The 26,577-nt window shown below is 42.4% G+C and overlaps 1 protein-coding gene across 1 annotated transcript in view; it reads right to left on the reverse strand.

Annotated features, from left to right (window-relative positions):
- LOC138488252 (uncharacterized) overlaps positions 1-26,577 on the reverse strand; it is a 2,582,589-nt gene that overhangs the window by 2,333,583 nt on the left and 222,429 nt on the right. The window contains exon 2 of the mRNA XM_069615092.1: positions 14,696-14,873. Coding sequence (XP_069471193.1) covers positions 14,696-14,824 — 129 coding nt within the window. The 5' untranslated portion in view covers positions 14,825-14,873. The remainder of the gene's footprint in view (positions 1-14,695; positions 14,874-26,577) is intronic.

The following is a 26,577-nucleotide window of genomic DNA, read 5'->3' on the forward strand; positions in this document are numbered from 1 at the left end:
TATGGCACCTTTCTCTAGCAGGGTTAAAATTTCCTGCAACAGGAGCGGGTCCGGAATTTTGGCGGAGTTGGCTCCCGGTGGATGATTGAGGCCTTTTTAGAAAAGGAAGACAGTAACCTTGGGCTACTGTTTCCAGTGCCCAAGCATCTGAGGTAATGCCCTGCCATTCCTTCAGATGTTGAGAGATCCTGCCTCCCACTGGTGTTTTGTGTAACAAGGTCTCAGAGGGATTTAGAGGTGGCTGCAGGAGTGGCTGAGGGTACAGATGCCGCTCCTGAGGCTGAATTTGCACCTCTTCCTCATGCTCCACGAGGAAAGTTTCTTTTGCCCCTTTGAGAAGCCTGTCCTCTTCCAAAAGAGGAGTAGTATCGAAAAGAACAACCCCTCCAGGAAGATGAGCCGGAATAGGGTTTCAGAGGCTGGCGCAAAGAGGCGCTAAGTGATTTAGCTGCCGCTTTCAAGGTCTGAAGTTTTTCTAGGCTTTCATCAGCCTTTCTGCCAAAGAGCCTCGAGCCATCAAAGGGCATGTTGAGGAGTCTAGCTTGCACGTCTGGTGCAAACCCCGACTTCCTCAACCACGCAAATCTGCATAGCACAACGTTTGCAGCCATGCATCTGCTGATACTATCATCAGTATCCAGACCAGACTGGAGACATTCCCCCATTGCCTCCTTCCCGTCTTTGACTAGATTCAGGAAGCCTTCCCTTTCCTCGCCTTCCGGTATATGATCAGCCGCCGCCGAAATACAGTCCCACAGGGTATGGGTAAACCTGGCTAGGGTGCAGATGACATTTGCCGACTTAAGTGCCATACTGCCTGACGTGAAAACTTTACGTGCCCAGGCATCAACTTTTTTATCCTCTCTATCTGGAGGGATAGTTGGATAAGCAGTTTGTTTTGAAGTGGATGCTGCCTGAATGACTAAACTCTCTGGAGTCGGATGTTTATTCAAATATTCAGGATCGGTTCCAGCTGGCCTATACTTTTTTGGAAAAGTGCTATCTGCAGCAGCAATACTCTCCGATTTCTCCCAGTTTTTCTCCACAGTCCTTTGAAGGGCCTTGGGGAAAGGGAGAAAAGGATCTTTCTGAGGTCCCTTGATGATTATATCCGTCATGTCATCTTGTTCAAAAATGGGTGAAGTATTACCCCAATCCATATACTCAATTACCCTGGTCATAAGACCCCTGTACCCAGCATCTGCATGATCTGCAGGATCACATCTGGCGAACTCTAATTCTGGGGATGTGTCAATTCCACTGGCAGAATGTAGAGTATCACTCAGGTCTCTCATTCTAGATTCCTGATCAATAAGTTCCTCAGGAACTTGTCTTGTACCATAAGAAACTCCAAAAGGAGTAACTTCGTCCTCTCCTGAAGCAGATTCTTCATAAATTGCTGACATAGACTTGAAAAAGTCTGATCTGGGCAATGGAGTGAATCTCCTTTCTTCCTCTACTGTCTGCATCGAAGGAATTTATAAATCCTTCGAAATTGTCGAAGGGATCTTCGAAGACTTTGAAGATGACTTCGATACTGGCGTCAAGGATGTTTTTGGTTTTGGAGTCGAAATTATCGACGCCGAGGGCGTCGACGAAGTCGAAGTCTTCGACGACTTGTGTTTTTTGCATGGCACTGGAGAAGTGCTCGACTCTCGAAGAGTCTTCGACGGATTTACGTCGACTCGAGTTCTTTTAGATTCCTCGACGCTACCGGTCTTTGCCCTGGTAGTCTTGGACTTCCCTTTGTCGTCCAATGGAGCGACTTTAGGGGTATGGCTTTTTCGAGGGTCTTTCGAGGGGGTCGGGCCGCGTTCTCGAAAACCTCCATCATCTTTTTGCGGAATTCTTCCCACTTACTGGGAGAATCCGATTTAGTCAGACATCAAATTTCTTCAGTCGCCTCTGAAGAAGAAGATGATGATGAGGGAGATCTATGTCTCCTCTTCATTTTTTTAGATGATGGCGAAGAGTGTCTCAATCTACTCCTAGATCGAGATCTCTTTGAGTGCCTATGGCGATCCAATTCCTTCGAATCAGTCGCTTTCTTATGTCTTTTTGACATAGCCTTCTTAGAGGCTTCCCTCCCCACCGACAGTTTACCTCTCCTCTCACGAAGAGCTTTCTCGGTCATGGATTGACAGGACCCGCAGTCGTCGGTTCGGTGACTGGAACTGAGACACCAGAGACAAATCCTGTGGGGATCGGTGATCGACATTTTAGATCCACAATCTACATACTTCTTGAACCCCGTCTAGGGTGTCGAAGGAGTTGAAGATGACGAAATTTTCTTCACAGAAAATAGAAGCGCGCCATTCTCGATAGCGAAGCGATTGGAAAAATGGAACTGAAGCAACGGGCGCAGCTCGAGCTATTTATACCATTGGTGACGTCGACAGAGTACGGAGTCCGTCGAGGGACAATCGACGCCACGACCTCGAGCACAGCGCCCCCTGCCGCAAATTTTTTTTTCCGAAGCAGCGAAGCTGGAGATAACGAATTATCACAAGATGAGGAATATGTGGGAGGACACAATCCATTCGAAGTGACCGCTTACAACTGCCCCAGCATAATCAGTCAACTGTTATATGTATACCCCCCTCTTTCACAGATGCTTTTGCCACTATGAAAATTTCATCAGTAAAGGATTGATGGTACCCTTTTGTAAAGACACCTTTTATCTTGGGTACTCTGATATGGTCCCCTACACGTAAGGTTGTTTTCTTGATCTTCTCCAATGACCTTTCAGCATGCAGGTTTCTCCATGCTGCTAATGAGTTTTCAGACATTACTGGAGTCATTTTAATAGACCGGTGATAGCTGTCATTATACACATCTATAAAAGTCTAATATAACCACATAGCGTTGTGTATTATAGGCTGTGAAATATCTCCATAGTTTAGACTTCAAGGTTCTATTAAAACGTTCAACAAATGGCGGCTTTAACCTCATTGTGTGTTATAAAGTGATGCACGCTGTTTTGCTTTAGAAGGTTTTGGAGGGGTCTATTTAAAAACTCCTTACCCGCATCAGTTTGTAATTTTACAAGTACTCGTCCCTTGCTGAAGATATGCTTGAAAGCCGCTGTCATTCTTTTGAACCAGTCTTATCCCTCAAGACCTCAGCAATGGATAAAACATCTATCACCGTCAAGATGTACCGTGCACCATTGTACTGCTTTTCAAAGGGACATACATCCACTAAATCAGCCTGCCACTGCTGGTCTCCGTCAGATACCAAGGCCATTCTTCTTTTAAAATATTTTCTAGCATTTTTATGACTGGTATATGTCTCCTGACTGGATAGCCAGGCCTTAACAGCTCCATGTGTGACGGGGTGTTTATCATGTTGTACTTTCCGATAAAGAGCATCAACACCCCCATAACTCCCAACACCGCTTTTATCATAATAGCTTTTATGCAATCTTCAACACTTGTTGTTATCTTTTGAAGCACTACAAAAAAATAACCAGACCAGACTGGTGAAAGAGGTTTTATTTTTTTATAACAGATGTTATGCATGTAGGGCGTGTTACCATCTGTGATATTTTCTCGGCAGCCTTATAAATCATGCTATACACGTCCACCCGGGCGCCACGTCTATAACTCTGCAGACACCAGATACTCGTAGAATTTAAAAGTTCCGATAGTTCAGGGGCATGTAAAACATAACCTTTAATGCAGAAGTATCCTGCATACCGCTCATCCACACGCTGCTGCAATACTGTTCTAGGGCACATCATGTTGGAATACATAACCGTATTCATCCCCAGCCAGCATCTTGATGGTGGTACAGATGTCCCCTATACAGATTGCACTTTTACAAATCCTCTCGTGTTGGAGTGTAGGTACCAGAAGACATTTCAACGTGTGTAGGGCGTTTACAGCTATTCCCTTTCAGCATAGCGTGTAACAGTTTTTCCACACAGTTTTTCGCAGAGCGGGGTTTTACAGCCACCTAGAAGCCGCATACAAGATATACGCAATGGCATGAACAATATAAGCCACACGATAAGATTCTGTTTCTCGCTGCTCTGTGATTTTAAAGTCACTTATACTGTACATGGCTAAACAATCAGTGCCTTTTAGCCCTGATGACGGACAAAGTCGGAAATGCATTTGCATACAATCGTAATGGCAGTGAACAGTTGGGAGACTTACAGCCTCTGAATTAAAAATTAGAAAAGATGGCTACACATTTGATGCTCCTTGTCAATTGATTTCAGCCAACTACTTGATCAAGAAGCTGGATGTAACAATTCCAATTGCAACTCCATAGGAGAGCTTAACGAGAGCACACCTAGAACCAGGGACTCTTTAAGAGACTTAATAGCCTCATCCATATCTACGTAGTCTTCATCTGCGTAGTCAGAATCCTTTATAACTGTACCTCTGCATTCATCAGAAGCCTTGATAGGGGAAACAGCCCGTGACGTGTCATCGAAAGTCATCACATCAAGACGTTCACACAGCTTATCCACAGCCGCAGCGTAATCAGGCTCCCCATCAGTGGTTGGAGTTGTTGCTGGCGGACTTTCAGGGCTGTAGTAATTTTGAATGGTGTTCAAATCATCGGCCCATGGATTATTCTTAGTGTGGTAGCTGTAGCGCTTCATAATTATGGGTATCGCGGGGGCTGCGCAGGTGGGTTTTCCCAGGGTTTCAGAAGCGGCATGTACCTCTGAAACACCCGCTTTATATATACACCCTTCACGCCACACCCCTAAAGATGGCCCCGCGCAGACATCTCCAGGCGACCCCAGTGCAAAAACTGCAACACACTTCCGGGTCTTTGGGGAGACATCCGGGGCAGAATGGTCAACACACATACCCATAGCTCAAAGGGGTGAGTCTTTCAGGCAAAGCACACTAGGCCACTTCTGGAATAGGTCACCCATCATGTTTGGACTTCCAGGGGAACCCTGGTAGGGTCCCATAGGGACTACAGGCTTTGTGGGGCCTCACAGCTAGCACCTATGTCACATCCGCAGTAACACAGACACTAGGGCCTAAGTTCCGGTTAAACACAACTACATCACTTCCGGGATAGGCTTTCCGTTAGGGCGGGGCTTCCGTGTCACCCGCGTGATGTCACTTCCGGACCGGGACTTCCACTAGGGAGGGACCTCTGGGGGCACGGGGTGGGACCCCCGTCAAGCTTAGTTAATTGCTGATGAAAGGTATCATCTTATTCTACTGACCCTCTGCTAGGACAATCCCCTCAATTGCCCTCAGATATGCATCATGACTGCCTAGCACAGCTCAGGGGTCCAGCAATCACACGAGAAGATCATCAGCATCTTCTCGTGTGATTTCATCTGCACTTATCAGATATACCTTTCTGACTAACTTTCACCTGCCACTTGCTGGTTGCACTACAATGGTTTAAAGCCCTTATTTATTATTTATTCTATTTAATATTTATTTGTTTTTCTCTCCTCTGCTTCGCACTTTTCCCCCCATTTTCCTTTCCCATGCACTTGCGCTTTCTTAAATGTCACTGGGCCTAGTAAGATCGCTGTTTTTTCTGTTTATTCTCTCCCTTGTTCCCCTCCCTTTTTGCCTGGTCGCGCTCTGAAACACTTGTGTACGAGCGCGATATAAATAAAATATTTAATTTCATTTCATCAGCGCCAGAAGGTTGTGTTAATGGCAAAGATGTGCTATAAAAATCCTACAAAACAGGACAGAACACTCAAGATATATATGCTATTATATGGTTGGATGCTAATAACAAGCAGTCCCTGCGCTCATTAAGGTAGAAGAGATATACTGGAATAGCCGCAGACCAAAAACCTTCCTATTCTGGGCTTCCCACTGGCTTAACTGCCTAACTTCTCTTCACTCCTCCTAAACTCCCCAGTTGTTGTCTACAACCAATATGATGGTACCCTGAAGCTGCTGCAAGTCAGAAGGTAGCATCATGGCTCAATTAAGCTTCTGGGTGGCACGGTGTACAATCGTTTAAGGGCCCAATGAGAACATATCTGCAGCAAATGCTGTAGCCAAGTGAGCCATCTTACTAGTATTTAACCTGTAATGAGCAGGCTGTATACATAGATCTCAACAGCAAGCACATTAAAATGCAGAGCTATGTTACTGGGATAAGGAATCTGTAAATGGTGAGCTTTCTCACACCTTCACCATAGGGAATGTATATCAAGTGCACAATCCTCAAGGTTTTCCAAATGCTGGGTCGGTGTTTGCCAGCATTCTATGCAGTGCTTTATAGAAGCACTGAAGTAGTCAGGTAAAATGGAACTTGTGAAGTGATCTCCGTTGAGGCCGTCCCTAACCTTCTATAATGGCACTCATTTTACTACAAAAGGCTGACATGTGGACCTTAGAAATGGGATTTGTGAGAAGTTTGTACATTTCACTCATATAGTTATAGTGATGTCAAACGAAAATGAAAAATCTGGGTCTAGTAGTACTTATGGTGACACAACTAGTAGGGTAACATCACATCATACTATCAAGTCCGCCTCTGCGGAGCTCCTGTGTTTCCAATGATGGTGTCCCCTCCAAGCCCTCGCTATGGATTTCACTCCCATTCACCAGGACGTGCTACACAAGGTACACACTTAATACCTCACTGCCACAAGTAACCCCAGAGATAGGCACTCTACATTTGGGTACATGGCCAGCCATGGTTTGCTGCAACCACCAAGAAAACTGCCTGATAGTACAATAATCACAAAGAAGTGCAAATGTTATTTGATTATAAATGGAAGCAGAGCATGTTACGTTATCAGAGCTTAGTATAGCGCGGCTATTACCCGAAGGTGTCTTAGCGCCGTCACTGAACCCCACATGGGTAGTCAGGGAGAGTAATGGAACAAGAGAAAGGAATCATACTGCTCAATGGTGGTACAGAACCGTTTTTAGAGCCTTGCAACATTTAAAATAGTCATCAGTGAGACTCAGCATCAGGGGCAGGGTGTTCCAACGCCAAGGCCCCGCCACAGAGAACGCACAGCCCCCAATGGTGCTTTTTTAAAACTGGTGTACACAAACGTCGGTGACCGCGGATTGCAATGCCCTACCAGGGACATAAAGACAACGCTTTATCCGCAGATACAAGGCCCCCTTGTCATGCAGTGCACAATTAATAAGTCACAAGGCCTCGAACTTCACTCCGCCTTCCAGAGGGAGCCAATCAAGTTTATTCAGAATAGGGGAGGCATGGGAAAAATGTTGGAAGGCCTGCCACCAGCCGAGCTGCCGTGTTTCGGACAACCTGAACCCTCTGAAAATAGTAGTTGGGCTGATCCAGCAGTGCGGCGTTGCAATAGTCCAAAATATACATAACAGCACAGGCAACCACTGGGCCCTTCATATTAGCAGGGATTAGTGGTATCAGTTATTTCAAAGTTCTCATCTTAAAAAACCCAGAGCTACATCTGCCACTAATATGTAATTCAGGGGAGAGAATGGTAGAGATCTTCACCCCAAGATTTCTTAATGATACAACGGGGGAAGGGAGGTTACCCAAAGAAGGGGGCTCAAATTAATTGATCCACAAGGGCCGGGCAGAGAGGGGGAAGCAACCACCAGCACCTCGGTTTTGTTCCCATAAGCATGAGCCAGTTTTGGTTCATCCAGGCACCAATGTGTGCCAAACATCCTTGCAGGCAGGTTGCTGCTTCCTTGGGATTAGGATCAACTCGAAGAATGAGTTGGGTGTCATCAGCGGTTTTATGTCATGATTTCGATTTTTGTAGGTCGCCTAACAAAAAGACCGTTTTTTTCCCGAACGATTTTAGGCAGCCTACAAACATAGTAATAATGACATTTATTCGTCCCCACCCTGTCTTCTCAGATTTAATCCACTGTGCGGTCACAGAGCAGTCTTCCTAAATCTTTTTTCCCCGCCCTTTTTTTTTAAAAAGGTCTCTTCACCTAATATGGTCAACGGCATATGTGTAAAATTGACAATCAGTTTTGCATCAGCCAGTGGACAAACAAAGATTGAACAGCAAAGGTGAAATTGGTGATCTTTCCGGAACCCCGCATAACAGAGCCAAAGGGGTTGACCTAAACGGGGGCAGGGACAATGTTTGGGAGCGGTCCGATAAAAAAAGATTTAAGTCACTCCAAGGCTGTACCGGTCTCAACGAAGCGCTGACTCAAGATAGTATGATCAATAGTGTCAAAGGCTGCAGAGAGATCAGAAAGCCCACCCCGCCCGATCTCCGATTCTAGCCAGATCATCGATTACTGACACCAACACAGCCTCCATCCCCAGAAGGGGACGGAAGCCCGATTGATGGGCATGAACAGAGGTTTGAATACAAGATCCGCGCTTAGAAACCAAACTCCGGTATTAAGGGTGTTATAAAAAAACAATTTTAAAAAAACAATAAAAAACAATTAAATGTTGAATTGCAATTTCCTCGAAAAGGGTATGAATCTGTGGCGAAACAACAGCCTCCATTACCTTCATCAGGAATTTAAGGAGGGAGATGGGTCGGAAATTAACTGGGAGCAAAGAATTTAGAGTGGATTTGTTTAGCAGCAGTGTTACTAAGGCATGTTTAAAAATGTGGGGGATTTTCCCTAGCAAAAAAAAAAAAAGAAATTGAGCGCTAGTGTGATCAAAGGTGAAATCCCGCCACTAATGTTCTTAAGAACTTCCAGGGGAATGGGGTCTAACGATGAACAGGATTTCAACTGGAGGTTAGTTTTATGAATCTGATCATTAGTCATGGCGGCGAATGTTGAAAGAGTTGCCTGGTTGGTCGGAGATGGAGATGGAATAAACGGCACAGGTGTCGCCACAATCTGCCTCTAAATGTCTCTCCTAATATTCATACCCTTCTCACTAAAAAAGTGTGAAAGAGTATTGCAAAGAGTTTGTGACGAAAGCACTTTAGAATAGATCATGCTGGGGGAGGAAGGCTCCACGCTGTGGAGCATAACAAGTTCCAAGCTGTATAAATCAATAACTACAAGCAGATTACCTCATTATGCATTTTCATTCACTGTGCGACTTTAAGTGTGCATAATACAGCTATACAAACAGCAAATATTTGTTTAGGCTCCCATTACTCATATCTGTAGAAGCTGGATTTGGGAAGATATATGAACAAGTGGGCTCAAATCTCAGCTTCACCACTTAACTAAAGTGTGTGAACTTGGACCAATCTTTTAAGCTCACTTTAGATACATAAAATTGGGACTCCAGTTTGCAGTCTGTGCTGTTCAATAAAATCCTTGCTAATGGTGCATTTGGCTATTTAAAGCCAACAATTATGAGTTGTGTATAGTGAAAATGATTTCTTTGTTGCAATATATTCACCATACAAAGAAATATGTGTTGTTTCCAATTGTATGGGTCACAATAAGGATCTTGGTGTTGCTGATTGAGAAGAGTTTCAGAAAATTAAGTCTGATAAATATATTTATGTTCCTTAATGGCACAAGAGATGCCAATATCTCTTGTTCTATATTCAATTGAGAGCATAATTATTGAAAAAATACTTCCTGCAGCAGCAACAAAAAAAAACTTTTGAAGCAACAGTATATAGAAGATGTTTTAGACCATGAAGAATACATGATATAATAAAAGGGAATTCCTTTTTTGCAATACTCTGATGTTTCTAATTATTATTTGTAGGTACTTTAATAGCAAGCTAATAATATTTGTCTTGTTATATAGCACCACATACTAAATGTTCCAATTATCGAGACGTGCGCTCTCTATATAGAGCTAACCGCTCACCCTTCAATAAAACTGCACTTCTTTTATAGTGCAACAATTTTATAATGTTAGAAAGGGGTTGTAGTGTGGGGCTTGCAGTGTATAGGTGCATTCTAGTATTGTACCCTGGGCTCTATGCGGTCTAGAAACTGCTCTGCAGACCTGCCTCCCAGATGACTGCTCCACATTTACCATGTGTGAGCACTATTGAGAACCACAGATACATATACGGCTGGTTGAACCGATTTACTAATAAACCACTTTCAGGCCTTTGAGACCTTTATCGCCTCAAAACTCATTTATTTACAATTCAATAAATACTAAATGGATTTAATGTTTATGCTGAAAATATAAGCTGACTGTCCTTATTAAGGAACAAATATGGCATAGGAGGCTTTCTTTTGGGAATGTGACAGTAGAGGTTGGACCTGCAGCCAAATACGTTGGGTAAAGACAGAGCATGTTGCATGCTGCTGGGAAGCAGATGTGCAAGTTTGCGGTCTATCTTTGTAACCATTGTAGTTCACATGCAAACTAAGTACAAGTAACTCTAGTTGCTCGATTTGTGATGTTAAGCCATGTGGTACACTGTTGCGCAATTTGTGACATTTTGTTGACCTATTTCCCTTGTATTTGCATTGCATTTAAAAAAAAATACAAACACTTTCAGGTAGTGTACCCTTAAACACAGAGCCCAGACCTGATTCTCACAAATGAAAGTGTGTCAAAAAGTGAAGAATAAAAAAGCAATGTTGTGAAATTCATCACCATCATGATTTGGTAGGCTGGTGCAGATGAGCCTTTTGCTCCATGGTAAATCCGGCCCTGCCATAGAACTAACCCAACACATCTTAAAAGAGATTGCTTCGGTAAACCACATGGGTAGGTGCTCAGTCCAATTATCAATTTTACCACCTTTAAGCGTGAAGCCCTTGTAGCTGTGAGAAACCTGAAGGTACTTTCACGTCTACTCCCCAGGGATCTTCTGTTCAGGTGGCCAGGGAACGGCCGTCAAGTTTGGATCCCGACCCTGGGGGTGGACAAGCGAGGATCACCTGGGTGGAGGGTCGTAAGGGATTGGAGAGAGGGTACCTGAAGGCAAGACATGGTATCCCCCCTTCACTAACACTGGCCTACCTGACCCGCCCTCAGTCTTCATGGGGTATTGCCCATCATATCCCATCCTTCCCTGTAGTTTCCCACCAAGTACTGAGAAGAGGAAGAAGCAACTAAGAGTAGAGCACACTTCCTATTGCAAACACCATTATAGTACTGGGACGAATAAAGGAGCCTGGAGGCATCCAGTAATGAAGATCAGGCATGTAACACTAAGACGTTTATACAAGGTCAGGCAATTTAATTTAACTCACTTCACCTGCAACCTGTTAAGAATGGAAAAGAGTATATAAAAGGTGGAGCCCAAAAGCATACAAACAGCAGCTGAGGGGGAGAGAGAGCAGACATCCCGCTGTGCTGGAAAACCAGTAAGCCGAGACGCCGGCAACAATCCCGGGACACCTGCAAGAGGAGCTGGGCAGGACCGGGTACCCTCGTATGGGAACGTGGGCAGCAGGCGCTGCCGTATCCGTATTGCAGATGTGGAGCAGAACACAGAAGCCGGTGTGTGCATAGCGATGTGCCTGGCGAACTGGCGGTTTGGTTTCCCGTTCGGAAGAGCCGCCGAGAGAAACTGCGAGTGACCGGAGCACTCCGAAGGGACCGAAAATAAGTAACGGTCCAAGAACGCAAGGAAAATGCTGCATTTAGTGAATGCCGAACTGAAAGAAAGTTGTTATTTGATTGAGCACAAGTCAAGGCTGCATTTATTGAATAACGAACTGAAAGAAAGCTGCTGTTTGACTAAACTATGATGTGCTGAATGGTGAATGAACACCTCAAGTAGCACACTGCCAGTAAAACGCAATGCAAAGTGAATTAAAGACAGGTGATGAAACTGAAGAGTTGTTTTGAGCATTTCAAGTGCAAAGAACATTAAAGAATATCAGTTAAAACTACAAATGTGAGAAAGAGTCATAAGTGTATGACAAGCTGAGAACTGGTATAAAAGACTGTTACAAGGAATACAAGTGTGGAAAGTGAAAACCCAAGGCAGAAGAGCCTATAAGGGGTCAAGCAGCTTTGGGCAGATGTATGGTTGCATGACTTGTGATGGGTGGACTTTGTGTGGTCTAACAACTGCAACCACACCAGAAGGTCTCCTAATGTGAAAGCTACCAAAATCAAGAATCAAGTCAAAGACAAAGTATAAGATTACAGGTTGTGTGACCTGTGATGGGTGGACTGTGTGGTCTGATAAGTGCGTCTAGACCAGGAAATCCTGAATGGTGAACAAGCTGCAAAGAAGTGTGAAACAATTGGTGAAGCAAACCTGAAGGTGGGTCAAGTAGACCCAGTGTTTTCTTGTGATCTTTGATCAGATGAAACAATGTGAAAGCTCAGCTGAAGTCTTTCTTGGGGAAGGGTACCCCGAGAACCTAACAACCATAGAACGTTATCTTGGGGAAGGGGACCCTGAGAACCAAACAACCAGAGAATGTTATCTTGAGGAAGGGAGTCCCAGGACCCCTGTTTTATGTGAACTGTGCTACATTTGAACTTGGGGAAGGGAAATCCAGGCTCTGCATTTGGTGTCAATTGTGCTACATTCGAAATCGGGGAAGGGAAGCTCAGGATCTTCCTTTGGTGTGAACTGTGATGTGATGCACACTGACTTGAAGGTAATTCCAGAAATTGACCAAACCATATTGGAACTGTATTGAACTTGAGGTAGGCAACTCAAGTAGAACTCAAGCTGAAAGTAGCTTAACCTTTACTTTTGACATATTTTTCTGAGAAGATTGCCCTTCTAGATTTAGTTATAGTTGTGAGAACACGCATAGGTTTTGACAGAGACAGACTCTTATTTTGGACTTATAGACACAGACTTTCCTTAGTTTCTTTAGGTAGGGAAAATCCCTCCATAGCATAGGGCAAGTCAGGATGGTGTAACACCTAATTATTAATAAAGTTGTGTTTGAATCTGTACATCTGTTGTCTGAGTCATCTCTCGTGATACCATGCCCATCTCAAACAGCCCAGCTGACCTTTTATCTGTTGTGTACCTCAAAGGTAGGGATTGTAACAAGTGAAATGGACGCAGTGGAAGTTGTACTAAAAGTGTAAACTCTAAAGTGAACAATAAAAAATGCAAGTAACTGTAAAATTGAATTAGTCAAGAAATTGTCAGAAATGGCAACATTTTAATATAATGCAAAATATTTATTGTCAGTCCGCTTCCCAGCAATCACAATTTGCGTAGGTAATTGAATGGTTGCCATAAGGACTTAAAGGGATTGATCTAGGATCACATGATGAAATCGAATGGTGAAGCTGGCATTAGCACTCATGTCTCTATTGTCCACTGTTGCTGATTTAGCTACTAGAGCACATGACATTCCTAATAACAGAATTAATATCTTTAAGCTATCCTGTGGAAGAGAAGACATGTATCCAAGTAAATAATGGAGGCATGATAAAGTGTTGTGTTCAGCCATGAGAGTATTTCTGTTGCCATACAAAACACTTTGATATGAATATTTGCACCAGTCAGAAATGCTTAGCTTGCTTAAGAGTTATATTCATTATTCCTACTCTTCCTCGTCAAAGTCCTTGCTTATGAAGTGAAGTGGTCCAGGCTCTCAGACAGTAAACGCTTGCCTCTTAATGTTTTCACGTTAAAAAAACAAAACAGGTTCTGCCTGCTCAATTTAGGTGCTAGGAGACCATATCTGCCCAATGATCCTCTGATATTTTCTGTCACTGAGATAAAGGGACTTTGTGAGGAGATGGGTACAGGTTCAAAGCCATGGAGTTGTACCTGAGCGTATCAGTCCTGATTTTCCTCGCACAGGTTTGTGGCATGCATGCACTGTGCTAAAACAGTGCTCATGTGAACTTATTTTTATATATTGTGTAGGGCAATCTTGAATGCCTGAAATGAATAATAATGCATAGAACGGACCTGATCGCATAGAATTGCGTGACTTACATAATATGTTTTGGAATGCGGGGAACATCTGAAAGAGCATATATCATACCACACCCCACGCTTACTCTCTTCTTTACACCACCACTCAAATAGAACACAGAGATACTATGACACCATTCGGTATAACTGTTCTCATATCAACATCTCCCGCTCTCTCCCCATCACTCTAAGTAATCACTGCTGGTTTCACACCCCCAGCCAGGTGTTCTCCTCAGGCCTAACGCAGCCACACTCGGTCTGGATAAATCCTGCCAGAGCGAACACATAATCCTGATCTCTCAACCACCACATCTACCGCTAAGAAGCAGCTACCACACGAATTTCCGAACCAGCTGCACACATACCGGGTGCGCACACACACCTTAGGATTCTCTCTACTCTCTCTACTGACTCGAACTTCGGTTCCCAAGGGCGTTCAACCTACCAGCGCCTTCATACCATACCAATGGTTTATGAGGCGCTATATAAATGCAAAATAACAATAACAATAAATGAATTGTTACACTCATCATCCAATCCTTCTTCCAGGAGCTGTAACAATGCATTTGAACTGCGATCAAACAGTTTAGCATAAAGCAAAACTCTTCAAATGCACCACAGTCAATTAAGAGATGGTAGGCCGTATTCAAGCCTTTACGTTTTTGGTTTGGGCATTGCCCTAGTGCCCTGTAGGCCAGTCCGAGCCTGGTTTTGCCATACCTTGCACATTAACCCTCAACGTTTTTAATGGGCTTTCATTAATACAGATGTCAAGCTGGAGCAGTACACTGTTGCCAATGAAAGCCAACCAATGTCAGAGCCCCATTTAAGGGATACACCTGGGAAAGCAGGCAAAACTTAGGCAGCTGCCATCTAAAAATGCCAGAACAGTTCCAATATACTGTAGGTATGCAACCCTACAAACGCAGTTTGCGCTCCCTCTTTCGCTCACACATGCCGTGTTACCTTGTGCCAAGGTTTCCCAGGTAAAAGCGTTTCATTTAGAGTCGACTCCAACCAAGACCTGTTTAGAAGTTGTGGGTTTCCTGCTAGTGTGCTTCCTTGAAGTTCCAGTGAGCTTCTATTGTAATCCATTGAGTCAGATACTGTTTTGAATATTAGAAATGGGTTTCCCTTAAAGGAGCTGTAAAAAAAAAATGGAACAGCACTGATCAGTAAAAAACAAAACGCATAGTGTGTTTTCCCACAGTAAATGGCAACAACTGTACCAACCAGAAGGTAATCTGCATTGCAAGCTGTAAAGATTATTCAGTTTACACATTGACGCATGAATCAACAGTCTGCATGGCATGTGCTTCCAACAGGGTTCTTTTTGCTCAATACCCAGTTCGAAATTCACTCAATATCAGATGAGAAGCAGACACATTACAATTAAATGTATGCATGTGTTCATGTTAAAAAATAATAAGGATTGTTTGGATATGGAATGATACACTTAATAGCTCAATGTTTATTACAAGTAAGGAAATGACACAGGTTCCATTTAAGGAGCGAATTATCAACACATGTTTCACACAGTATCATGCATGCTTTTTCAAGGTCACAATTTGCTTTCTGCAACAAAGAAAATTGAAATTGTATATATGAAATTCAAAACGTAATAAAAAAACAAATTACTAAACACCATAAGAGCAAGAAGTAACCTGGGTGGATCACAAAATAAACAAAACATAGCATACCAAAAGTGTCTGCCTGTCGTATTCAGGCAGCTGGTTTCCCCAAGATGCTGCATCAACAAACCACAATCTCCATCTTAAGTACCATAGAGACTGCCTGCTTTGTTTACTAGATTCACTGCAAGTGGTATCATCGCCATTAAGATGATTCTATGCAGTGCGCCACATTGAAGCGGTCGTCTACACAGGTTATTAAAGCAAAACAGTGGTTCACTTCACGTACGTTGGATCATAAGAAAACCTAAACTACAAAACAAATGTTCATAAGGTTGTCAATCCTTAAAAAACTAAATATTTAAGATCACCATATATGCCACAGATAGTCGCTCTCAAAAGATTAATACATTTTTCTTCTTTTCTATGAAGACCAGTTCTCTGTTGCCTTCCCTTCCTGGTGAACCTATATGTTCATGCCAAAAAACGATTTATTTCAGATCGGATCGTAGATGAAAATTTCAATGTATTGCCAATGGCGATCTTGACATTGCAAAGCTCACTGGCCAGATATATTCACAAATACAACCGTTCAATGGCTCTTCAGTACCTCCAACATAAATCAAAGAACAGATAGACGATATTATGTAATCACATAGCTTTTGCATGTTGTACATTCTTGCATGTTATATGTAGCTCAGACTGAAAGAAAACTCAGTTCCTGTGTTAACCAAACTTTGGCAAAGTAAGCAATTTTAACACCTGAAAAAAACCTTTAGGTTTATCAAGCCACTGTACTTTTGCCACAGAGTGTTTCATAGTGATACTTGAACTCACCAGGTATTTAATAGTGGGAGCTTTTTGTATGTGACCCAAGCATAGGGTTTGAAAACCTATTGTAAATCATGATCCAATCTAAGGCTATGCCAATACTTGTTTTAATACATGCTGCAATTCCCAGCTTTGAGTTTGAAAGCTAGGAATAAGCTGAAAGTAATTACTTTTACTAGACGAGGCAAACTCAGAACTTGGCTTGAATAAATCTGCACAACTCCAAACAACAGTTTTAAGTTTGGATGATGCAAGGAACCTGAAGGCATCCACCCATCTATTCCCCTTGTATCTTCTTCTCAGGCGGCCAGGGAAATGCTGTCACTGTTGTATTCTGAACCGCCGGATGGATATGCGAGTGAGGATCCTTGAAGATCCTTGGCAAGTGGATGTCTTCGGATAAGACACAGTATTCCCCATTCCCTTTTTCCGATGAGCCTTCTATCCCAGAAATCTTTGTAGGAAGTTGTAAAACCCCATCTTTTCCTTCTGTTAAAAATGACCCTCAAATAATTCAACAGTATTAAGGGACTAGAAGGAGATCAGTAAGAAAAACACCATCTCATGTGAGCAGGCTAGACCTACCGGTTATATGTGATTTCATAGTGGTACATTTCATCGCGACCAAAATACCGAAAAACACTGAATTCTTTTCTTTTTTTAACAAAATTTGGGCCCCCAAACCCCTTTTTTTATCCTTATAACACCACCCCAACCCCATCCTGACCCATTTTAACCCCTTACCCCACTACCCTATATATATTTATTTCATATTTTTGGTGTTGCTGTTGGCACGGATGCAGTCAACTTGGGAGCTTTTTTTCACATGTGGTGGCAATGCCTGGTAATAACACACGTACTGGCAAGAAAAGAAGTCAAGAATTAAGGACATTACTGGAGCGGCTCTCCTGCTGCACACCCGAGTCATGCTCCTGGGGGAGGTACCAGAAGACGGGGTATATCCAGCCTCGGGCGCTAGGACTGATCTAAAAACCCAACTTTTACTGGCAGCAAAACTTAATCGGGCATGATTCTGGAAAACTCAGGAGGGGCCAATGGCATCGTACTGGTGGATCAAAGTCAGACATCATTGCAATGGAAAAGCTAATAGCACAGGTAAAAGGGAAGATGACACAGTTTTCTCGCACTTTGGCCGCATTTTTTTATTTTGTGCAGGACAGAGAGCAGAGGTTCTTCCGCCCACAAACTATGAGACACTTGCTACAGTGCTTATCACCTAAGGGAAGAGAGGGCAACCAAGGCGGAGGTGGCTGGGGGTGGGGAATTATGTAAACTTGCTCAAGCAAACTGATGAACCGACTTGTAATTTTGTACGGTTTAAGATTTTTATTTCATTAATGTTGTTGTCAGTTTTGTTGGGGGTGGGGGAGGTTAAGATTCACGCAATGTAAAATGAGATCCTGATAACAGATTATTGATTTCTTGTTGGCCTCAAACTGGCATTTTCACTGTTATTGCAATACAATAATATTGCCAAAAAAAGGCCTATACTAATAAACCTATTGCCAAGCCTTACTTCTAAATGCATATAGTGTGGGAAACAATGTTATGCAAAAGAAAAGTGTTAAACAATTGATATGTCAGGATATTCAAGCCTTTGGCTTCCCTTGTCCATGTTTTGAGCACGGGACAAGGCGGCACCCTCAAGCTTAGCACATTCTCTGGCTTCTCTAGCACGAGGATGCAGTTCCAAACTTCGACATCAAGGCCTTCTGTGTCAAAGTCTCTTTGCCATTCAGAGTCTCTTATTTTAGAGGGCCTGATGCAACACAACAAAACATTAAAGTTCCTTTCTTCTCAGTGTTTTCACTTATACAACTTCTCGGGTGTTTCACTGCTCACTTCGGGTCCCCCTACGGTGGACTCAGACCCACCCCAACACAAATCTTTCAATTGGTCTCCCTCTGCCAGGCTCGGTACAGATTCATGTACTTTTCAAAACGTTCTCTACTTCATCAAAATTGAAGACTTTCGACTGTGCAGAGGATTTAGCTTGACCCGTCGCAGGACCACTTTGATTCACATTTATTTGTTTTTTTTCAATTGATCTCCCTCTGCCGTTCTCAGACCAAATGTATCTACTTTTGTCCCTTCTCAGCTGGGTACCTTACAGAGACCTTCGATTGAGGACCCACGTGGTGCCAGACACTCTGTCAAAGGTATATTAGCTTGCTTTAAAGTTCAATCACTCATCAGCAGTTCAACTTCACTTGCGCCACTCATCACAAACACTTTAACATTGTTCGTTCCAGCGCTCGCCATACAATGTGGCTGCTTTGCTGCTTGCAACCTTGGCTCCAACACAGACTGGTCTTGTATCGGTCTCCCTAACTCACCAGCTATGTTGATTAAACAGACGTTGCTTTGTTCCTGGAGACAAGGTCAGAACCACGGCAGCTGGTCATTCTCCCTGCCTTGATTATTGACGCGGGAGGGCCCCAGTATCTCTGACACACAATGCAGGATTCTTCAGCCAGGTCTCCTGGTCTTACGATTTCTATTCTCAAGGTCTCTAGAAAGTAACGGTTCCTTGTCGAAAAGGTCAAGGGAATTTCCCTTCTTGCGATCTCCTTCGGTTTTGCCGTCTTTCCCCTCTTGCTCAGCTGCCGTCTCGAAACTGCTGTTTGCTTGTGTGTTATGCCTCGCTCAGAGTGTGCTCCACCTTTTATCCGTGTGGGGAAGTGTAATGGAAGTCAGGTGTGTGTGATGGTCAGTAACTGACTGACCTCGCCTGACCATTGTATTAGGACACATCAGGTATACTCTTGGGTGTTAGTCAGTTTTCTCTCATAGCGGGCTGTCCGGTGAGAAAGTATTCATGTTGTAATAGGGGTGGGGGGGTAGTGTTCCTAAATATCCTACCTGGTAGGATGGGGTAAAGGTGTTACAAGGAAGGGGATACCACATCTCACCATCCGGTGTCCCAGTCCCACTCCCCGAAGAGCCCTGACCCAGGTGATCCTCCCCCACTGGTCCACTCCCAGGAACTGGATCCAAAAGCGATGGCCATGTCCTGGCCTACTGGATGACAGATCCCCAGGGACTAGTGGGTGAGATACCTTCTTGTTTCTCACAGTGCCTAACCTAGCCCTGTTAAAGCTTCCAGATTGCAAACACACAGGGAAGAAACGCAACAACGAACAGATTGACCAAATAATAGCATTGAATTTTTCTGTTCTTTGGATGACTTATATTGTCTGTGTATCACAACCATGCTACCTCTTCTTATACTTGTTTGGCGAAGCATTTTATTGCCATTGGATATTACCGTTCCTTATTACTGCCTATAGTGTCCCCACTCGCTCACTATGCCTCTCGTTAACACCTCTAGTAGGACATTTGATACTCTCTTGCCTCGAAACGCAACTCGTTTAGTCATTTACGGCACATCTGACCTTGCTTGATTTCGTATTAGCATCAAGCAACGAAACGTTTGAAAATCAATTTATCATTAATTGTACATCTGATTTTGTGTGACTTTGTTTGACTAATAGGTAAACCGAATGATTTCACAGCGCTTTGTCAATCTCTGAAGACTTGACCTTGTTTGTCTCGCATAACCAATATGTAACTTAGCCATTGCAAATCACTTGGTCTTTAAAAATTGAATAATGAATGACAAACACGTAACCCTTCACTAATCTAACAGTAACTAGCGCCTACATGCCTAAGAGTTTGGTGCACTAAAATAAAAGAAAAATAAATAAATACAACTTTTTAATCCCAATAGGGAACACCTACTTAATGTTAATTAAATGCTTGTTTATATACTTGTATAAATACGTTATATTTGCTTTCAAAAGTCTTACTTTAACCCTGCCGGATTAAAACAAATAAATACAGACACACACATTTACTTTTCCCATTTAAAATCTCCACCCCAGTACTAATTTGCTGCCTTATTAAAAGAAAAAACAATTACTCACACCTGCATTTACTTTCCCCATTTAAACACTTCACCCCCTCAATGCCAATTACCTGCCTGATAAAAACAAGGAATAAGTACTCACATCTACATTTACTTTCCATTAATTTCTAAAGCATTCATTAGTCATGTGTCTCTTACTCCGATTTAGTATAATACTGATTTAATAAAATATTGAGGGTCTTCTAATAGCTTTATAAACCTGCAGCTCGGGCCATACCGGGCGTTATGGTCCCTCATACCTCGTTAAAGGCCCTCGCTACGCTATGGCCTTTAACTCAGTGTTCAGGGCCCATAACGCCCAGTATGGCCCTTGCTACAGGTCTTTAAAGCTATAGTATGAACCAAATTAAAGCCAATGACAAGGGCCGTAGAAACAAGTAAAAGGCTAATAAGAAGCACTATTGTGAAGTATGAAAGCAAGGTGGGGACAAGGAATGCACCCCACAAAGTGAATGGTGTGAAAGTCACGCTGTGGCAAAGGCAAGAAGCTGCCAAGGATAAAAAGAATTGCAAGTGGACGATTGACACATGTTCAAAGAGGGAGCTTGTGTTGGCAAGATGTCCAATGAGAACAAGTAAATATAACAAAGTGCCAAGGGTTATCGGTTGCGTGACCTGAAGTGGGCGGATTGTGTGGTCCGACAACTGCACCTAAACAAAGTAACCCATACTTGGAGTGAACCCAGAAAAGATAAGGCGATGAAACTGTTGTATCTAACAAGTATTGAAGTTATTCAAGAAAAGAACAAGTCAAGTAAACCATTAAGAAGCCTGAAAGGTTGCAAAGTTGTTTTAGAACACCTGTTGAAAGTCAAGAGAACTCACTGTGTTGAACTTGGGGAAGGAAACCCTGAGACCCTTTTGAACTGTGTTTAAACTTGGGAAAGGGAACCCTGAGGCCTGTTGGAATTATGTTGAACTTGGGATTGGGGACCTAATCCCTTTTGTGTGGAACTGTTTTGAACTTGAGGAAGGGGCTGGAACGCAAGCCAAGAGCGGGAAGAAGCTCAGACCTTTACATGGAACATTCTTTTGATGCTGGCATCCCTACACATTGTTTAGCTTTAGTTGTGAGGGCAGGTATACGTTTTTGACACAGACAGACTTAAATTGAACTTACTGACTCAGACTATCCTTAGTTTCTTTAGGTATTAAATCCCACCTTAGCCTAGGGCAAGTTAGGCCTTACACCATCCTGACATTTAAGTTAATAAAACTGTTTTGTTTAAACATTGAATCTGTTGTCAGAGTCTTGCTTCATGATGCCTACACAATGATTCCAAGATTTGAGAATAAATATCCCCTAACTTCATGCTGTTGCACTTCAAAGTCTTATGTTATGCGGTACAAAAGAAACTGCAGCAGAAGTTCTCCATACCGCATACTGTGTTCAAGATAAATGCTGATATCATATCACGTTGTATTAACTGCAGTGGTTTATTGATAGGTCAATATTTCCAATTAGGTCTCTTGAAATAAAGAATTTGATTTTTTTTTAAAACTATTTATTACCCGCCTCACCCCAGAAACTAATTCTGACCACATTACCCATTCACATCAGAACATCTAATAACTTACTACTGCTAGGAGGCGGTTACAAAAGTAACCTTTCTCACATGCCTTTAGCCCCTCAGATCAACAATATGGACACATCCACTTATAAGGTCATCACTCCCATTAGTGAACCAGATTAAGATTCACATCATTAGAGTTCTCGTATTCAGTTCAGATGTTTTTCAAGACTAACATTCCAAGCAATAATTAAATTGTCTTTGTAACAACTTGTAGTATAGTTGAGCAAAGACACACAAAACAACCAACGTTTCTGGGTTTCTTTAGAAACGTATTATCCGCTTCTTTAAAGGAAATTAGACAATAGAATTTGATTGCTAAAGGGTTTGGTCAATGGATTGACAATGTTTTGATGATGCCGATAAAACAAACCCTGATGTTGTGGAAGACGACTGGTTACATGATGTTCACATTTTATCAGACTTTGAGAAAGAGGTGTGGGGGTGTGTGTGGTTTTATTGTTTCATGTTTGGGAATTTTACATTTTTAATTGATTTCTCTGATTTACTATACTTGTTATTATATTCAACATATGATTGTTCGAATTTCTTTTGTGAATTGACAATATATTCGGATGATGCTAAAAGAGATTAGGGGTGGAGAGATATTTTTGTGAGATATTAGATTTTGTTCACTATTTGATGTTGTAAAAAATATCACTATTTGATGTTGTAAAAAATATAAATAAAAAGATTAAAAGAGACAATAGAAAGTGATGGGCCATTCGATACCATGATATGACTCTTCCCTGGGTAGGGTGCCAACAACGTTCTTAATCATAATCTGAAAGTAGTTGCCAATATCATAGAAAGTAAACTTCCAAATAGATGGCCAAAGCGAAATCCAATACATAGTCTTCTCAAGTCCTGAGCCTCCGGGCTCTCCTAAGCACAAGGGTTTTTACAAATAGACCAACAACGTTCACAAATCCAACCGTTAGAAATCCATCCCTATCCTATCAATACAAATCCAACAGTTCTTCAGGATAAATGTCCCTAAAGGGGTTATTCACAGTCGCACTTCCTTTGAGCCTTCATACTTTCAAACAATGATCTTGGCTTTTATGTGTTGCTGAATCCCTGCTCTCTCATACCCATCAAAGGATACAGCTTTGACCTTTGACCTGCCTTGGCCATCTTTCACACTTCTTTGGTTAATCCGGCTTTTCCACTGCTTCTTCCTTGGCATTGTTGAAAGGGTATTTCTCCCTCCCTCAATCTGTGTTCTTGAAGGAAGACGATATTGTTTGTAACCCTCCTGCCATGGGTATGCTTCACACTCTTCTCTGCCCCTTTGAAATTGCTGGTGGAAAGTCCCATACTCAGACTTTCCTGTTCCCTGGGATTTTCTCCAGTGCTTTGAAATTCAACTGGCTAGCCTTTCTCTACAGGGCTTCCAGCCAAAGCTAGCCTTCAGCTTTTCTTTCTCAGCCTTCACAGCTTGCTGTGCCTTCTTTGAGGATGCTTCTTTATTCACCTACATCTCTGCCTCGGTAGCCTGCCAGCATGTGCCCCTGGCTTCTCTGTTGCAGCCTTTAGCTGGAGTGCGGTTCACTCAAATGTCTCTGTTACTGCCAGGGACGTCATTTAGAGGTCGCCAGGGGTCTACCTTGATACAAAAAAAGAAAGAAAGAAAAAAGAAATATATATATATATATCGCTTTTTCTTTTTTATTTGAGGTTCCTAGGCTGTGGCCAGCAGCATGTGGCTCTTTGTTTCTGGAGTGGCTGTTTTTCTGTTTTCTGATAGGTATAGCTGGTAAGATAGCTCAGTGGGTTGAGCGCTCGCTGCTGCAATGTGTGTGTGATCTGCAGGTTGCAACTCAGCCTTTCATCCTGCCAAGGTTGATAAAGGAGTACCAGCACAGGTTGGGTGATATTGTATGTATATTTGTTCTATATGAAATGCTTAAGCGTAAGTGCTATATAATAATGCATCATCATCGTTTGGCCTTCGATGTCAGCTTGCATTCATAGTAATTTGGTAAGGTGGACCTATAGGAACTGATATTAAATGATACATACAGTGATCCATTCTTGTATGAAATGTATATAACTTTACAGTGATGTGATACAACCATATTTTTCGTAGTGTACTTAGAAACAATGCTATGTGATGCCATCTCTGGAGTCATCACATCCTGTGATGTCATCAGTGATCACGGGTCGTGTGATGTCACTCCCGCTGCCCCTGACATTTTGGTGAAATGACGTCATTGGCTGCTGCCATCTGCCAGGAAGTGGCTTTCCCATTTTCTATTATTGCTTCTTGCCTGGCAGTAGTTCTCTCGTTATCTTTGGAATTGCCTCCTACCAGGCTGTGGTTCTCAGGCTTGTTGGTTACTGTCTTTTGCCAGGCAAAGGTTCTCTCGCTTCCTGATACTGCACAATGCAGGCGGTATTTATTTCCTTTTTGGATGCTGCCTAGTTGTTCCGTCAAGCTTCTCTTACTGCTTTCTGCTAGGCAGCATCTCTCGCCAGCTTTTATCCTCCTGTCGTCTCCTGTTACGTTCAGGGGGCTTTATGGTATCCCCTAGTATGAAGGGAGCATTTGGAAACACTTTTACAGGGTCCAAGACAAAGATTGTACCTCTCTGCCTCCTTTTATATCAGTCTGGTGGTGGACCTGTTGTAAGGCTATCTCCGATTGGCCACCTTCGTTGCATGCCTATGTCCCCACCTGATATTGGTTATTCATCTTATTGGTCTCACGGGTCTTCATTATGTTATTATTAGTCAAGTTTAAGGATTGGATCACAAGTAATGGTTCTTATTAGATGCAATTAAGAACAGCAAGCGTTCATAAGCATCTAAGCATGGAGTGCCATCTTGGAATTCCTCTCATTGCATGGGTAGCTCTGTGGCATTTCACAGTCTACTTCTCTAGGTACAGCGCCAGCAGTGAGGAGGATGCTGCACCATTGGCTTGGTAAGCTTCCCACTGTTCACTTTTATTGGGGGTGGGAGTCAATCCGACTGGGTTTGTGAAAGCTATAATCCCATGCCCCCTCTGCAGCAGACTATTGTTTGTTCTTTGTTTTGGTCCAAAGACAGACTTCTATTACGATCTGGTAGATGGAATTCTCTTTACAGTTGGGCAACTGGGATATTTCTATACAATTTAAGATGGCTAGTTCCATGAACTCGGGGTATACTGAAAAATTTGTCCAGAGATTTTTTTATTTTATAAAAGGTATCAAATTTTATTTACTAAGATACATTATTTTTTCAATGAATTAATCATCTATTAATACACACATTAAATTACATAAATGTTGCAGGAGAGCATGATACACCAGATTCTAAAACAACCTAACACAACCAACATTCTTCAACAATCAAACCATCATTTGTACCTCAAATCAATCAACCTCATTCATTCACAATAAAAATTTGGACCAAACAATTGGTGCAATATATATGTGTAGTAGCACTTCATTGATTAGCTCTACATAATCTTTGACATTTCATCCCATCCACATTCAGTATGTATTAGCACAATAATTGTCCAAAATGTGCTCTATTCCGCGGAGTGGGTGCATTCAACAAAAAATGACAGATCCCATCCCCAAATGTTCTTCTACCGGTTTCGACGTTTGAGGATAATTAAACCAACGTCTTCATCAGGAAAACCAATTATTGCAATATAACAACTGAAAAAAACAAAACAAAAATACAACAATTATATGAAATTGCCTAAACTAGCTGGCTCAAACTGACAACATACAATTCTTCAATTACACTTTTAAAATTTTTAACTAGAGTCACCAAGAAGTGATCAGTCCCAAGGTGTCTCTTATTGTTCCAGAGTATAAGAAAAAAGAGGGGGTTTGTGAAGCCCTAGCACCAAGAAAGACACTGTGTCTAAAGTGAAATTACACCGACACCATGGAGAACCAGAACACCGAGACACAATGGCCGACACAGCCATGCTGACCGGATTTCCAGTGTCAAATGCTCTCAATGGTTGGAGCCCCAAAATATGACTCAAAACGAGTTCAGAAGGATTCCAGATCTAAGAAATGTATGTAAACCATGATAAGTTAAACAGTATTTAATTAAACTGCATGTCAATTGTATATGGCCTAGAGCCCCATAGTTGGACCAACCACTCACCCCGGGTCAGATGTCGGAGATATTCCAGAACTGAGCCTACAAATGCCACGTGTGCCATCGAAGTAGATAAAAATTCAACTTGCACGGATCAAAATTTCATTGTTATCTGTGCAAAAAAGGGGGAGGGGGGGCAAATAAATATGTTTAAATTAATTATAGAGCCTGATGTTTGGCAGTCAATCATAATAGCTGTATTTAAACGGTTGTGTTGAAATGGAAACACATACGGTTTACAAAAACTAACAGGCTTTCCGTTTTTGAACGGAAGCTGGAAGAGATAACGTTCGTACCGCATAGGCGTGGAAATAAAATTCAATTACTTACCACTACCGAACGCTGGACAAAGCCTCGCATACTACAGAAGAATACTTCCAATTTGGACTTGTTTCCGATGTCTGCTGCTCTGGATCTCACGCAAAAAGTACTGATTGCGTACAGGCGTGGGGGCGTGGTGTTGGATGGGTCTCCTTGATATGGTCATGTGATTACCACAGAAAGCGATCACGTGGGTGAAGTTCTGTGGTAATTAAAGGCACCCGTCTTAATTTGAGAAAACAAAAGGGAGGTGTACTATGTGCTAGGCCAAAGAGCCTCTGAGTGGTGTTGGAATGTCTCACTATGCTAAACAATTCACTATTTAAACCGCCAGGGAAAAGACGGTGCATTTACTAAATGTGAATTGATTGAAATTAAAATATAATCCAGTCAAAACAATATTTTAATTTTTAATTTTTGAGCTGGCATGAAAAT

The sequence above is a fragment of the Ambystoma mexicanum genome, chromosome 9 (genome assembly GCF_040938575.1).
Source record: "Ambystoma mexicanum isolate Mex_15411 chromosome 9, UKY_AmexF1_1, whole genome shotgun sequence".
In the NCBI taxonomy this organism is placed as follows: domain Eukaryota; kingdom Metazoa; phylum Chordata; class Amphibia; order Caudata; family Ambystomatidae; genus Ambystoma; species Ambystoma mexicanum.